The 15,876-nt window shown below is 38.0% G+C and overlaps 2 protein-coding genes across 2 annotated transcripts in view; both read right to left on the bottom strand.

The window, feature by feature from the left end:
* Positions 1–201: 201 nt before the first annotated feature.
* Positions 202–5,638, bottom strand: LOC105558834. The gene is made up of 8 exons (XM_012006755.1): positions 5,304–5,638; positions 4,650–4,852; positions 4,409–4,565; positions 4,005–4,090; positions 3,805–3,910; positions 3,443–3,573; positions 2,918–3,216; positions 202–2,530 (listed from the first exon to the last, which is right to left on the bottom strand). Exons 1-8 carry the CDS (start codon positions 5,377–5,379, stop codon positions 2,392–2,394), a joined length of 1,197 nt encoding a protein of 398 aa, XP_011862145.1. The 5' UTR covers positions 5,380–5,638; the 3' UTR covers positions 202–2,391.
* An 8,098-nt stretch (positions 5,639–13,736) lies between these two features.
* The window catches only part of LOC105558833 (transcription factor SUM-1), a 66,122-nt gene continuing 63,982 nt past the window's right edge, over positions 13,737–15,876 (bottom strand). Inside the window, exon 5 of the mRNA XM_012006754.1 lies at positions 13,737–14,872. Within this exon, the coding sequence (XP_011862144.1) occupies positions 14,742–14,872 (131 nt within the window). The 3' untranslated portion in view covers positions 13,737–14,741. The remainder of the gene's footprint in view (positions 14,873–15,876) is intronic.

Raw genomic sequence — 15,876 nt, 5'->3', positions numbered from 1 at the left:
GTTGACACTAAAAGAAATTTTTATTTAAGACAAGATGACACCTTTCACTTCTGACTAGAAGGGAATCTAGTTTCCTACGTTCAACTATTTCCTCAGATAACAGTTCGATAGTTGTAGGCGGAAATTCCATTCTGTAAAATCTCTAGTACAGATTATAAATTATTTAAAGAATAAGACTTTGTAGAAGAAGAAGAGGAAATGAATTATATGTATTCGCGATTTATTGATCACAATACATGCGCCCTATTACATTTTGACACGTGTCTACTTAAGAATTAGTTACATTATCAATATTATAAATAGAATTGACGTATATATCGCATTTATATTACTTGCATTCTTTCAGCAATTGCTATCACAATTTGTTTAATTGCACGTCTCAATGTATTAACAAATGTACGCTTTCTTTTCGCTAAAAAAACCTCTCGCATTCATTCCTAAAGTTATCCAAGATCAACTTGAAAACGCTATATTCCTGTTTCATAATCCGTAAACTTTGAATTAAAATTCTACTACTTTTTAAATCGTGAAGACTACGCTTCTTAAGCTTCCCAGCGAGAAACGATCCGTCGATCGACGTCGAAAAGATTTCGAATCGATCTCGACGCCGGCAAATTGACGTCGATTCGACATCGTTTTGACCTCGATCGACGAGTCATTTCTCGCTGGGTTAATCGAAGAATTGATTTAAAAACTCAATTATCTTGCCTACTTAACAAAACTTGTCGCAACTCGACGAATTATTAACAAAATCACATTTAAACAATTTAATTTCATTTGTTAATATATGAAATTAATTTACCATTCAATTTCTTTAATTTAATATTAGATTTTGTAAACTTGCTTGCTATATGAAATACAATACATAAAACGCTAGTGTATCATAAAATACAGAACATAAAAGAAAAATGTTTCGAACAACTAAATAATTTACATGCACAAACACAAAGAAATACGTGACCTGCACCTCTAATAAATATTCCTTCTCATGATTAATTTCTTTGCAAAAAAATAAATTATTTTATCGAATAATTTGCAATTCGTTAAATTTCGTTTGATTATGTTTCTTGAAATATGACCGTAAATTTATTAACATTGAAAATGACTGACCTCCTGTTAAATCTATAATAATCGCAACATTTTGAAATCCATACATTTAACGTTTAGAAACAATGGAAGAAATTTAGGAATTTCTTGCATCGATATTGTGTGATGGTTATTTAAACTTTAACTTATGAAAGTTGTAAGATTAGTAATTAACTAGTAATATTCGTAGAAAAAGTTAACCTTAAACACGTGGCAAGGGTTGCGATTAAAGTTTGCTGTTGAATTTCGTTCGCTAGGACGAGTTAACATTCCTCCGAGAAAGTACGCGTGTCATTTTCAAATTACCCGCATTTAATTATAAAAATACACCATACTTAATTCAACGGACACGGACACTCGTTGCGGAACGGTCGTTTAAAGCTTTCCCGATGCCACGAAGCAGGTACGGCACAAATCGCGAACAGGAGACATCTTAACACTTGGTGTAAATTTTAAGTATGCGTCAACATTTCCTTGAAACGTAAACAAACGAAATTAAATTTGACGGTTAACTTGGCGTCCATTTGAAAGCAAATATACAATTTAAACTACACTTGTATACCACGTATGTATACAAGGACATATGTATTACCTCGCCTTGCTTCTAATTATCATCCAACTTTTAACAATTTTGACGATTCAGCAAATTATCCATTTTAAATAACGACGAAAAAGAATCTATGGCAATGGTTGTACTTGAGTCGCTCTTTGGTAGAAGACGGCACTATACAGAGTCCCGATAATAAGCACCCCGGTGTGAGGTAAAATTACAATGCCTTTTAGCTGGAAGTATATATGTAAATGTCTCCAATTCAGTTTTGAAATTGGGTAAGCAAAATCCAAAGCCAATGGCTTGAAAACGAAAGTGATTTCGTCCGTGGATATAGGATCTGGTTATATGCCAAAGGTCTACAGGTAACTGTCGACCGTTTGAGTACATAAACATACCGAGACGTTATGCTGGGACCATATATCCGGTTATTGCTCGTCGAGTTAATCTCTCGTTTAATCTCTCGCGCAAAGCGGCCGTTCGATTAGACGCAACGAAGCGATTTATCCGGATGGAGAACACAATTTTTTTTTCCTTCGTAGACAGAATAAGACTCAAATATATACGTGATCTGGACTTGTTTGCGGTACGTACACATAACACACACATTTACGAAGGAAGCGGGAGGGTACACCTTGGAAGTTCCTCGATAAAGCGTTCTTCGCCGTGAAAACGGCGAATAAGGCCTTTCTGGTGTACCGTTCTGCTTCTTTTCTTACACGATGTTTATCATATAATAGAAGTTCCCAGCTAACTCATTGCATCGGCAATGACCTGGGACTCCCGGAGTGATCCGTGTTTTCGTCTTCGCAGATGAGGTTCATAGCTCGCTTCCGTCCATTGGCATTCCATAGCACGTAGGAACGTTTAGTGCCAGACACTCTACGAGCTTGGCTGAAAACCACCAGTAATCGCATTGTGAGAGATCCAAAATTAATTACTACACATGCGAGATGTATATGGGATTATATATACTTGGAAGTTGTCGTTCGATAACATTATTTTAACATTAAACTTCTAATAGTAATCAATTCTTAAATGAAAATTCTGCGACGTTTACTAGAAATTAAGTAAGATTAAAAGAATTGTTGCAAGAAACCATTTCTAAACGATTATAATTCAATAACTTTTAACAATTTTGACAATTCAGCAAATTATCAATTTTAAATAACGACGAAAAAGGTGAACTGACAAAAGTGAGTTAAGCTGATAAAGCAAAAGCATAAGGGAAAGTAAATCTGAATTAAATATTTGAAACTGGATTAGTTAATGTACACCTACGTTTGAAACCAGTCGTAGTTTGTGGTGTATGTCTCGTCACAGCAGAACATTTCAAACAAATCTATTACAGGATAGTTGACAAAAGAGGACTCTCTTTTAGACGGATCGTCCGCCAGGGATCTTATCCAATTGTTGAAGGAAAGCAGGGCCATGGTTTGTTTCTTATAAGCGTACATGCTGAGATTGGCCAAAGGTGGAAGTGTACAGATAGTGATGGCCGTGTTTGAGAGATGAAATTTAGACCGGAGGACTTCCAAGAGTTCCGTCATATCGTCTATCATCTCGTCGCAAGTGGCGTTCTGAAAAGAACCGAATATATAGTGAAAGTTCGATTACTTTTACAAGTACAAATAAATAACCAACTGAAGTTTATTCAAAGGTATTCTGTAAACTGTAATTTCTGTTCGAGATTTGAGATTCGAGAAGTGAGAGGTATATCAATATTTTATTTTATTTACTTCTTGATACGTTCAGTTGTGCGCGACCTGTACGTGCCGAGGATAGGACAAGGTCAAATCAACTTACGTTATAAACGTCAACCGAGCCAAGCAGAATTACAACACGATTGGAGATGGCACTAACATTCCTCAAAATCTGAGTACAGTCGCTAATAGTCTGTCCGGAAATACATAATCCACAGTGCAAAGCTAAGCTATCTGCAAGGTAATAATGAAAAAGAAATATACAGTTTTCACTTGGACGTAAAATATTAATTTTCTATCTTGAAAGTTATCATATTTTAGCTTTTCTATCAACTAGTTCGATCAGGTAATAATAATTTTCGTGAAATAAGAAACGGGGTCCTTTTTCCCGAAAGGCAAAGGAATTGCAAGAAAAACGTCGTGTGTACGGATTTCAATATAAACTCGCTGGAAGCTTCGTCGTACCCTTGAATCTCCAAATAGGGAGATGAAGATTCCGTATTGCTAGCTGCAGGAAGAAATCGTCGCCAAGCAATTGTTGGCCGTTTGCGACAGGTTCATATATGTGGTCCTGTTACAAATAATGTTAACGTAGAGTATTAAATAATACTTTTCAGAAAGTTTTACTTGGTGCACGACGAATTGAAATTTTACTATTCACTCACATATTTTTTCATTTCATTTGTTTCTATCACTATCGGATGATGATTTTCTGCTTCTTCATGTAAGAAGTAATTGTTACAAACGCCATCTAAAGTATATAAATTTATTTAAAAAAAAAATCTTCTTTACAAAACACGATCGTTGATATTATTCCAAATTGCGTAACAACTGAATTAAAATTGTTACTTGTGACATATCGAGTTGAACAGAGAAATAAGAATAAAAAATATTAAAATTGCCATAAATAAGAGAAACCGACAATAAATCGGATAAAATCTCGAAACAGTGTAATATAGGAATGTTTCTAAGAGCACGAGCGAAAGCTAAATTAAATAAAACTTGGTGAAACGTAAAAATACTGTTATCTCTCTTTACAGATTTATAAAATAGATTGTGAATGTCTTACTGGTCCCAAGTAAATTTGGATTGCGACGCCAAGCGAAGTTTTCGTTTCGTCTATTGGCGCGATTAGCATTAAAATATAATCTGTTCTTTTCTCTACGCTCGTCGTTATTGTATCTAAGATTGCCATCATTTCGCATAAATTGTTTATAGTATTTGTTCTGAAATAAAGCGTTATTACTTTCTCGATTTATATAATTATAGTGTGGACTTAATTCGTAAAATATAAATTGCGATCAATGTACTCTTGTCTTGGAATAATCCACTTTTTGCCTTTGTATAAGTTTGTCGATATGAGATATCTTAGAATCATTGATCTTTAGCATCTCGGTGCCGAAAGCATCCCGAATTGTTTCCAAACCGTCTATAATTCGCAAAAATGAACGTATACTCGAAAATCCCAATCTACGATACGGAATGGATTCTCCGACGAGAGTTTGAAACTCATCTGCAAAAGCAACACCCTTTTATTTTTAAACGTGTATTTCTACAGTATTAAGTTCTCTGAATGATATTTCATCGAAAAATTTGAATAACGAAAGCGCTTTCTCATTGTAGTAATTTTACAATATTTTAATATAATTTTTAATTCGATGACTCTTACGTCAAATTAATTTCAGGGAAGCAAGCTTGTAAGATGATTTAATTGCGAGTAATTCAGAAGTTTTATTTAGACAAATACAAGTAATTTACGATTGTGTTAGCCCGAGGCATTTGTTCGTGAGTTTAAGAATTTTAAAGCTGTAGAAACTGAGTTAGTAATATCTAAAAAAAAATTAATGAAATATATCTAATAGATTTTATTCAATGTACTAACATCTCTTAAGAACGAACATTCTCTTCTTTATATCATTTATAAATAGAGATATTCATTAAATACAAAGAACGATAATACTCACCGTCTAAGTCTTCAACTGATACGCCGCCTTTCTTTGAAATTACGCACGACTTGATCAGTGCCACTGTTTCTTCCATTTTTATCCCTGATTACTAATTTTCATGTCTGATTATTAAAAGGATAATTTTTAAATTTAAATCTTCGTCCCCGAGAAACTTGTAAATTTTACACAAGTGAGTACGTTCAAGCACTAATTTCCACTTGTATGTCTTATTGGAAAAATTTAATTGTAAAAGTTCTGCAGTCTTGCTGCTGTGAGTGTAAGATCAGACATGATAACGACGTCCTCACTCGCGAACGGTACACCGAAGAATGAGTGTCGATTCATCACACGACGATATAACTTACCCCCATTCGTATGGTCTGACAATGTTCTCGAGCATTCCGCCGATTCGTAAGCTTGCTTTGTCGCGCGGTATGATGTAGAAAAAGTAATATAAGAAAAGTGTATACACAACATTTGAAACAATGTAACGTCAAATCTTCCACGTACGAACTGTTCGCTATGATGTCGATTGTAACGGTGTCTGAAGAATTTCGAAGATAATTTGCAAGAAATTTTAGGCTCTTTCAATAATAGCTACAAGATAGCAGATCATTTTATTTTCTACATTAAAATATTAATTTATAAATTTTATTGGAAGCAAATCTTTAATTCGCAGGAAACTTTAGGCTCTTTTAATAATAATTTAATAATATAGCTATAAGATAACTTAGACAATTTTATTTTCTATATTAAAATATTAATTTATAAACTTTATTGTAAACAAATCCTTAATTGAGCATTGATTTTGTATTTGCAGTCCAGCACATTTTCCAAATGCAAGGAATATTTTAGTAATCTATATATGTAATTATAAAATAAATATATATCTGTTGTAATTTTTGCGAGTTTGTATCCTGCATTGCTATCTGGGTACATGTATATGATTATTAATATTCTGCAATAATTGTTCTGTACGTTATTCTTTATTCACAAGTTTTAAATGTGTTTTATAAGAATACCTTGCTTTGCTGCCAAAACGCGTGCGTATACATATATGAACATATACAGGGTAGGCCATTTTAATGTATCCACTGAAATATCTCGAAATCTATAAGTTTAAGGCAAAAATGTTTCAGTTATCTAAGTAAATGTCTAAGTTATCTTATAGCTATTATTAAATTATTATTAAAAGAGCCTGAAGTTTCCTGCGAATTAAAGATTTGCTTCCAATAAAATTTATAAATTAATATTTTAATGTAGAAAATAAAATGATCTGCTATCTTGTAGCTATTATTGAAAGAGCCTAAAATTTCCTGCAAATTAATATCTTCGAAATTCTTCAGACACCGTTACAATCGACATCACAGCGGACAGTTCGTACGTGGAAGATTTGACGTTACATTAATTCAAACGTTGTGTATACACTCTTCTTGTATTATAAAATTATTTCACGTTAATTAGTAGAATAGGGCAGTATAACAAACAATAGGGAGTTCCATTTACAAAATTGAACGTGATCTTCACGTGACCTTCGAGCAACTATTCAAAGTTAAATTAATGACACCATCTTACGTCCCCCTCGAAACCAAACAACTTTTCTCTGAAACATTTTTGTCTCAAACTTATAGATTTTGAGATATTTCAGTGGATACATTAAAATGGCCTACTCTGTATAATAAAAGTATTTCGTGCATAATAAATGTAATGAAAAAGAGCAATATAATCTTTCATGCGAAAATAATCATTCAAAAAGGATAAGGACAAATAAGGAAACAGGTTGTGCATTATCGAATCAAGGAATATATTAAGAGATGTTGAAATAACGTATATGTTATGTAAAGTAAGAGCCGGAGAGTCTCGGGAGATTGCGCGAGATACCGATACTTACAAGGCCTCGGCCTCTCGACGAAGTTCTGGAGAATTTTGACGGGTCAGTAACTCCGAAAATATTTATGTCGTCCCAAACTATTCTTACACTCGCGACATGGATATTTTTGGCTAATGTTGGGTAACTCCCGTATACGTTTTGTTGCTTTCTCCCTAATTACAGCTATTCGCTAGGATCTAAAAATATCATCTTGTAAATCGCATAAACATTTATATTTGATTCATTTGGACGTCCCGAAGCTTACACAACCGCGTTACGCAACCCACAAAATATAGCATATGCTTTCACATATTTTATATTTATCTTCTCTCTTGATTAAATGCTAAAGAAGGCTACGCGAAATACCTTCTTTTCCAAAATTATTGACTACCGCGAATTATTTACTTCTCTTGGACATTTTGTTATTGACACGCTTATATCCGAGAAGCCTTAGCATCTACATTATTAATTCCTGTAAATTATAAGTAAGAATCTTTAGGAAAGAAGGAAGAACAAAGAAAGAAGTTTTGAAACCTTCTTAAGGTAACCTATGTAGTTTTTATAAAGCTAGTTCAGTGAAAAATATGTGTATTTCGTCAAATTCGGAAAAGTCGTTTGTCACGTCATTTGTAAATGAAACAGCATTTTTAGAAACTTTAAGTTATTTCCATCTTGTACACGGACAAAGATGATGCACCAACAAGATCAGGGTGATTGAAATAAAATCGTTGAAACATCAGAGAAATCGACATCGACACTGTGAAATTCGACGTCGATGCGACATCGTTTCGGTCAACCGACTTGTTATTGACACGCTTATATCCGAGAAGCCTTAGCGTCTACATTATTAATTCCTGTAAATAAGTAAGAATCTTTAGGAAAGAAGGAAGAACAAAGAAAGAAGTTTTGAAACCTTCTTAAGGTAACCTATGTAGTTTTTACAAAGCTAGTTCAGTGAAAAATATGTGTATTTCGTCAAATTCGGAAAAGTCGTTTGTCACGTCATTTGTAAATGAAACAGCATTTTTAGAAACTTTAAGTTATTTCCATCTTGTACACGGACAAAGATGATGCATCAACAAGATCAGTGTGATTGAAATAAAATCGTTGAAACCATATCAGTATTAATGAATATAAACATCAGAGAAATCGACATCGACACTGTGAAATTCGACGTCGATGCGGCATCGTTTCGGTCAACCGACTTGTTATTGACACGCTTATATCCGAGAAGCCTTAGCATCTATATTATTAATTCCTGTAAATAAGTAAGAATCTTTAGGAAAGAAGGAAGAACAAAGAAAGAAGTTTTGAAACCTTCTTAAGGTAACCTATGTAGTTTTTACAAAGCTAGTTCAGTAAAAAATATGTGTATTTCGTCAAATTCGGAAAAGTCGTTTGTCACGTCATTTGTAAATGAAACAGCATTTTTAGAAACTTTAAGTTATTTCCATCTTGTACACGGACAAAGATGATGCATCAACAAGATCAGGGTGATTGAAATAAAATCGTTGAAACCACATCAGTATTAATGAATATAAACATCAGAGAAATCGACATCGACACTGTGAAAGTCGACGTCGATGCGGCATCGTTTCGGTCAACCGACGAGTCATTTCTCGCTGGGTTGTCTTAATAATATTTGGATATTTAGTTCAATACTCAAAATTACAATTCACAGCGACCGGAATTGAGTGAATTATTTGTGTTCGTGGCAGCCCGTGGCGTTAACGTTTAATTCAAGCAACTTCATTATTTTTTAATTCAACAGCATTTTGTCCCGAGTATCTTTCTTTCTAAAGATCTTATATACTTATATACTTAAGATTTACGTGAAGAGTGTATGAATTTACGAACTTGTGCGCGCTAAGACCAGTAAAGAAGTTAAGAAAATATTTATGTCCCTTATTTTTACTATGTGAGGAAAACTTGAAAGGCCTATTATGTAAGCGTTTACATATTGCACGGCAATCTTCCATAAACTGACGTCCCTCTATTCTTCTTGCGCCAAGGCTTCCGATACATCGGTTCATCTTCACGTGGGTGGTGGTGGAGTGTGCACTTGTTACGAAGGGACCCTCGAGATATCGAAGTTCTCGAGGAGTCTAAAGGGTCGCGCGCTGCAGGGGGTCAACAGATGTTGAGCCGCAGTTGAGAGCTTCACGTGTCATTGTGTTGCAATATATCTACGTTAGCTCAACTATCTGCATGTTTCGTATAGTATTAGAACGCTGCAGGCGCTGTCGTGGTATCGTGGAACTTCAGTAAGTTAAATTATACCATGAAAACAATGCTAGAATGATATTTACGATTTGGAGCTGTGGATCGCAAATTCTTAATTTGCTGCTTACTGTCTGATTTAACAAATTGCTAAATACCTGTATAAATGGTGCCAACAGCCGCGTCCGATTACCAGAAAGAAGGCACACTGAGAAAAATATCTTGGCTTAATCGGATAATTCAATTACGTATTAACTAACGGATATATTCGATTAAATTGTATGTCCGATGAAAAATATAGTCGGTTTTTCGGTAAAATTTCGTCGGCAACTGGCAATTTCACTGGATAAATCTCATCGAATAAATCGATAATTTGATCGGAAATCAGAAAAATCGATGGTTAATTTTTCGTCGGAAACACCACTTAATCGGTTTATCCAATGGAAATTCTTCTCGATGCAAGAATTAATTTTTAAAACTCCCAGGACAGTACCAATTGGCAATGTGGGTAATTAAATGCACAATACACTTTTATTTCAATTGCAAAATTGCTAGGTTTTCAAGATCGGATTGGAAGGAATGTTTCAATTCATCGTCAGTTTCCGTATAATTGCTCCAGGAGATTCATGTCTACCCGGTAGAGATGCAACAGATATAAATTCCCCGGGGAAGAACCGAAATTGTAAATGCACGGCGGAATTCCCTTAAGCCAGATTTCCCGTCGGCAGCGGGTCCCATTCAATGGATTAAATAAGTAATTACAACGTTCGCTATCGTACATTACGGAAACCGGGCATACATCGCGGGCGGGAGACACGTTACTCGAGACAAACTCTGTCTCGATGCTTTACGAGGGTGAGCATCTGGAAAACGCTTTCCGGCGTATTAAACGCACGGTGAAAGCTTCCGCGCGTGATTACTTGGCCAGAGGGAAGACTGGGGACGTGCGCTTTGAAATTCGACGCGGATCTGCACCGGAAAGTGTATGCGTGTTAAAGAACAGCCGTGCGAACAAACAGTCCACGGGACAACCGGCCGAGCCTGGCGATGTCCGCTGCGTGACAAATGACCGATCTGAACGAAGATAATTTCGAATCTGCTCAACACTTTTTCATTTACGCGAATGACCAATGCGCCGCACCTTCTGTTAACCCATTTCAGCGACGAGCTGCTCATCCCTGTACCTGTACCTGCACTTGCAGAGAATTAATACACTCTTTAAAAGTCAATCAGTGGATTATCACTGAAAACAGTGAATAGCCATTGATTTGTAGTTATAAGTGCACCAATGAAAGTCGCCGTAGTATACTTGTAACTGTAAATCAGCGACTATTCACTGATTGACTTTCAGGGAGTAGGTGAACCTGTGAAACTCATGTAGTAATATATTTTTCGAAAACTTTGGTCATTGGACTTGGTAATAATAGCGAAACGTTTGGTAAGAATTACAAACATTTTGAAAGAGTAAATTTTACATTTAGTTCAACCAAATCCCGCGAATGTTTAAACTTTAACCAATTTATGACTGGAGGAAATTTATACTTCCGAGTATGACTTATGTAACTTATTTATTTTGTAACTCACTTATGTAGCAACTTTTTAACAAACTGCTTGCAATTTCTTTGTTAGATCACTTGAGAAGGATCACAAACCATGGTCGAAACGTTACGAGTTTAAGCATAAAAATGTGCCAGACATGGTCAAGCAATCTTCTGAAATTTTAATCAATTAATATCGTCATAATAACCTATGCGTGTAGTTGAAACGACGTCACCATAGATCCAGGTAACATTAACCAAGCTTGGATTATTATAACCATGCGCTTTCTTCAGTGGTCTCCGTTTCTTAAACAGCGAAAGAACGTAGAGTTACAGCTGTATCTTCGATACATCGATCACAGCTGTCGAGGCAACGTAATCTCTGCCGAGAAGTCTGATATTGATATGTGCCTCGGTTAATTGAAAAGCCGCCAGTCTCAGCGAGAGAGGAAGGTAGGTACAGAAGTTACAGCGTTAAAAACACCCTTTCATTTGCATTGTAATTATCCCTGCGCTTCTTTTGTGCGCGTCTCCTGGCGCGGCTGCGAAAGCCCGGAATAATGAAGCGCGCGCGGCTTCGTGTGAACTGCTGGGGCGCCCTTTCAAGGGACACGCAGCGTTGTAGGATCCTTGAGAAGCGCCGAGCGACCTCGGCATCGGCCGGCGATCCGTCGCGGCAATACGTCGGCGAGATACGAGGGTGCTTTACGGAATATGGTAGAAGCGGGGAAAGAACGAAGAGGAGAGCGAGGAATCCCCGTAAGAATCTCCAATTCTAAATTTGCCGTTAATAGCGGCGGCGTGACGAATGGGCGCAGATGCATTCGACGTGCCTCGTGGGACGTGCCCTGTTTTGAAAACGTGCCGATATTCCGGCGGAGCCACTGCGACGGCACTGACGAGCTTTTGGATTTACTATTAGCCCTGGCGGTCGTGGAGTATGTCCCGGTCCCTCTCACCGGATCCCTCCGCTCCGATTTCCCGTGTCACGGCTTTCACGGCGAGCGGGCGCCTCTCTCCGCGCTCTATCTCATAAATCGCCGGCAATTTCAGCTGTCCTCGGTGACACGACATTCCTCGGTGACCCGGTCAAAGGACTCGTCGTGCTCGAGGATCGCACGAACGAAAGTAACGCGAATGCTTGTAGCGTGAGACGGAGGCAGAGGCATTCCCTTTTTGACGCGACGTAAGATTACCCTAGCAGCACAGTGCCATTGGCTAAGCATTGGTTCAATGTTGGTTATACTAGAATCGCATTGGTCAACATTGTCTAACGTAAATATTGCCCGATAATAATTATATAATATTAGATTTATATTGAAAGTATATTGGTCAATACTGAACATTGTAATGAGAATATTGGTCTAATATTCATACAATATTAAACCAATATTGGCTAAATAGGAGAAGGCGTCCATCTTACAATATTGGAGCAATATTGAATACTATAGATTTACATTATCTCCCAATATTGAGCCAATATATTGTGCTATACTAGGGTAACTTCAATACAATTGTTGTCCCGTACCTAAGATAGGAGAGACTTTGCCAGATTAATTAAACGAGTAATCGGTCACTTTTGTCATCGAAGACGATGCAGCGAGGTACAACGATTGTCGTGAAAAGTTTCTTTCTTAAATGTTATAATGTCACGTTCGATGTCTACAACATCAGAAGCGTCGAATAACCATGGCAATTTATCGTGATTTACAGAGGATTGGAGATCTATTTATGTCGACTGAAAATTTATGCATATACCGATGGTTCACGGTGCTCAATGTAAATATCAAGCGACGCAGCTTTTCGCGGTGCGCTAGAAAGAGAGTTTTTACGACACCCGAGGCACTCGAGATTTCCGTTTAGGTAAGAATGCGGAGGAAGTGACACTTGGAGTGGAAGCGATGGCACGACAGCTGACATTTTATTTCGTTTTCCTCGGATGGCGGAGTCCAAAGTGGCGTCCGTATCGTGAAAATGTAGGCGTAGTCGTTCCAACAAGCTGCTTGGCGCCTTTCCGACACATTTTAGACGATTTCGACGATATATTCGCCCGTGCATTCAAGTGGGACGTTCGTTTTCCTCCTCTCGACAATATCTTTTTAAAATGATCCGCGCAAGATCGTGGCTCTGATGTCTTCGAAAAACACGTGTTAAACGTTCGCAAACGCCGATACGTCATTAATCACATATGACGGTCACGTAACGACTAAGGCGTAGCGTTAAAATATGTCGGCCCTTAATAGCGCGGTGATGGTTAGCCGGCTGATTAATTATCCGCTGTCTGATAAATGGCCGCTATCTGACGAAAGCTCGTTAAAGAGAATACGAAGGGGCGCACCGAAAATCTGGTGCTAGCGTGAAAATGAACAGGAGGGAAGTCACGCTTTTCTATCGTTTCTCTTTATTGCCTCGTAATTTCACATATTTACACCGTCGCGGTATCGACGAAGCTTTCTTACGTGCTACGTGATCGATACGCTCGCTTGCAGGCACATGAAAAATTCGGCGATTCCCGAGGAAATTGTTTGAGCATATCGTGAGACAAAACGTCTCTCGCGTAAAACTTTCATAAGGCAGAAAGGCTCTTCGTCACATCAGGAACTAGACTCATAATTTTAGACCTGAAATGCAAAACGATGCGAGTGCGGAAAAATAATCCCGCGCGGAGAGAATTGTCTCTTGGAATTTACCCTGAAAAAGAAATCATGCAATCGTGGGACAACGTGGCGAAGAACTTTGTGAGAGTTTCTCGAAATACTTCAAATGTTACCATACATTTTACTAGTAATGAAAATTTCGCAAAACTTTCATAAAATTCTTCGAAACGCCGCGTTGTCCCGCGATTACATGACTTTCGGGACTAAATTTTAACAGAAAATTCTCTCCGTGCGTGATTACGTACAAGCTTTCTGTTAGCGATGTGACTGTTGCTGCTATTTTCGGCAAAAGATACCTACAGAAACTTTCATTTGCTTGCCGCGGAAGAAGCAAAGGGACAAGTGAAGGAAAGTGAAAGAAATGTGAAAGAATATTTCTGGCACTCCCGTCGTTTTGCACTTTACGCATACGTTATAATATCGCTGAATGGGCGTTAATAGGATCGTTCGCTTCATAAACATGTAAAATTAAAATAATCGTAAAAAAGTTGCAACGAATAATTGGCTCGTAATAAATTTTTACACTCTGCTATAAATTTTCGTCTCTGCCACGTACACTTCGCGTACCAGCTACAATGTCTCGAGTTACGCTCGCGCGGGGAGGCTAAGATTATCCTTCAAGGTATTTTCCTCTAGTATAGATGAGATATTTTACTATTCCACAGCGCTTTCGATATCTCGCATAGATGTGCCGGTAGCAATTGGAAATCTATACCATGCTTGTGCGTGCTTTTATCGAGCCTCCTGAAGTTATTAATCGCTCGCAGTGCCCGTAATTCTCGTTTCGATAAAAATCGAATGTCCGTTCGGCATGAAAATTTATACAGTGTTTCAGAAATCACATACTTCTTCCCCGGAGTTTCCCCAAGCTTAAAAACGCACACACACACGCGCGCGCGCGGCTTTTCTTATTCTTTTTTAATTGTACGATTAGCTATTACTATTGACGAGCCAATATACAGAACAGGTATCATTCATCTTCGCTCGCTCATCCGCGAATCGTTGACGACCTTTGGAACACCCTGCGTAATATGATATGATAATTCTGAGAAGAGACAGTCAGGTCTACGGCCGTGTACGCGCATTGAAGTATCGAATGTCACATCGTCGCCGGGAGAGCCAAGGAAAGAGACCGATCCGAAAGGATCAAGAGCCTCGGTACCGTACAACTTTAGTGGTGAGACGAATAATGGCTTTCAGACGACGGCTGCAACGGCCCATTGATGCTTTGCACGATCATACTGAGACAGTCCAGGCTGCTCCCGTTATTTTGCGAGGACAACACCTCGGCTTGCTCGAAACCTGAAACACAAGAATGCGAGCGATATCAGAGCAAGGCCTCTCCCCGAAAAACCACTCGTGTAGTACTTTGAGTCTGTCATTTTGCGCAACGTCGCCGGCACTTTAATCCCATTTTGCTACATGCAGAATGTTAGAACATTCCTTTTCTAACGAGTCGAAATTCTCGGTGCAAGGCGCAGACTTCATTTTCACGCCGCGTTTAGCGCAAAAAGATCAGCGCAATTCCGAGGCAATGAGCGGAGTCTTGCAAACATCACGAGAGCAACGTGCACACTGTGCGCAAAGTACAAACTACGTCTAAGCGAACTTTAGGTGCTCTTTGACCGTCCTCCGTCTCCGTCGTAGTGTATATCTAGATACGGATGAATTGTGAGCGCTTCCCGAACGGCAGCCGGGGTCGGCTTCTTCTTTCCACTTTTCGTTGTCCTTCGCCGCGGAGAAAGCATTTGCATAAGTTATATACTGCGACGTTAAGGGCTTTGAGGTCGTTATTCTTGGCGCCGGTGCGCACTTCCGTCTTTCTGTCTTAAATTCGACTCGTATATTTTTCCACCGCCGCGAAAAGTACACGTATCCACGCAAATGGTTACTAATGGTTACAATTGGTGTAATTACTTGTTGCGCAATATACAGTAACAATAACACAGGCCGACAAAATTTTACGAAACTCCAGACCCTGAGACCAGACTATACTTTCCCAAAGGTTTTCGGTCCGCTGAATCCGAATCCGACATCGGAATTGCTCCATCACATCAGGTTTTCGAGATATCCTGACCTTAAAGTGCAAAAAACACAGTTTTTCGCTATATTTGGGGTTATATTAGACCGGGAATTAATTTTTCTCCACAAAACTCGTTACGGCATCTGAAAGTACTACTCTTCGCCTTCAAAATTCATTTTGAATTTTTCAGATATCTTATTTCTTCTCGGAGATATCGTCCGTTGAAATTTTTTAGTTTAGCGTCTCCGTTACAACCTTACCAAAAAAGGACGCTGAATCCAAA

Source organism: Vollenhovia emeryi, unplaced genomic scaffold (assembly GCF_000949405.1).
Source record: "Vollenhovia emeryi isolate VEMERY1.0 unplaced genomic scaffold, V.emery_V1.0 DF939308.1, whole genome shotgun sequence".
Lineage (NCBI taxonomy): Eukaryota > Metazoa > Arthropoda > Insecta > Hymenoptera > Formicidae > Vollenhovia > Vollenhovia emeryi.
Note: the sequence above shows the minus strand (reverse complement) of the source record. Positions and strands in the feature narration are given on the sequence as shown.

Excerpts from the sequence above, each read along its gene's own strand:
- LOC105558834 (XM_012006755.1), bottom strand. The coding sequence starts at position 5,379 with ATGGAAGAAACAGTGGCACTGATCAAGTCGTGCGTAATTTCAAAGAAA. Across the intron at positions 4,566-4,649 it reads TGGATTATTCCAAGACAAGA|AACAAATACTATAAACAATT; the intron begins GTACATTGATCG and ends GCTTTATTTCAG. Across the intron at positions 4,091-4,408 it reads TCCAAATTTACTTGGGACCA|ATGGCGTTTGTAACAATTAC; the intron begins GTAAGACATTCA and ends TATATACTTTAG.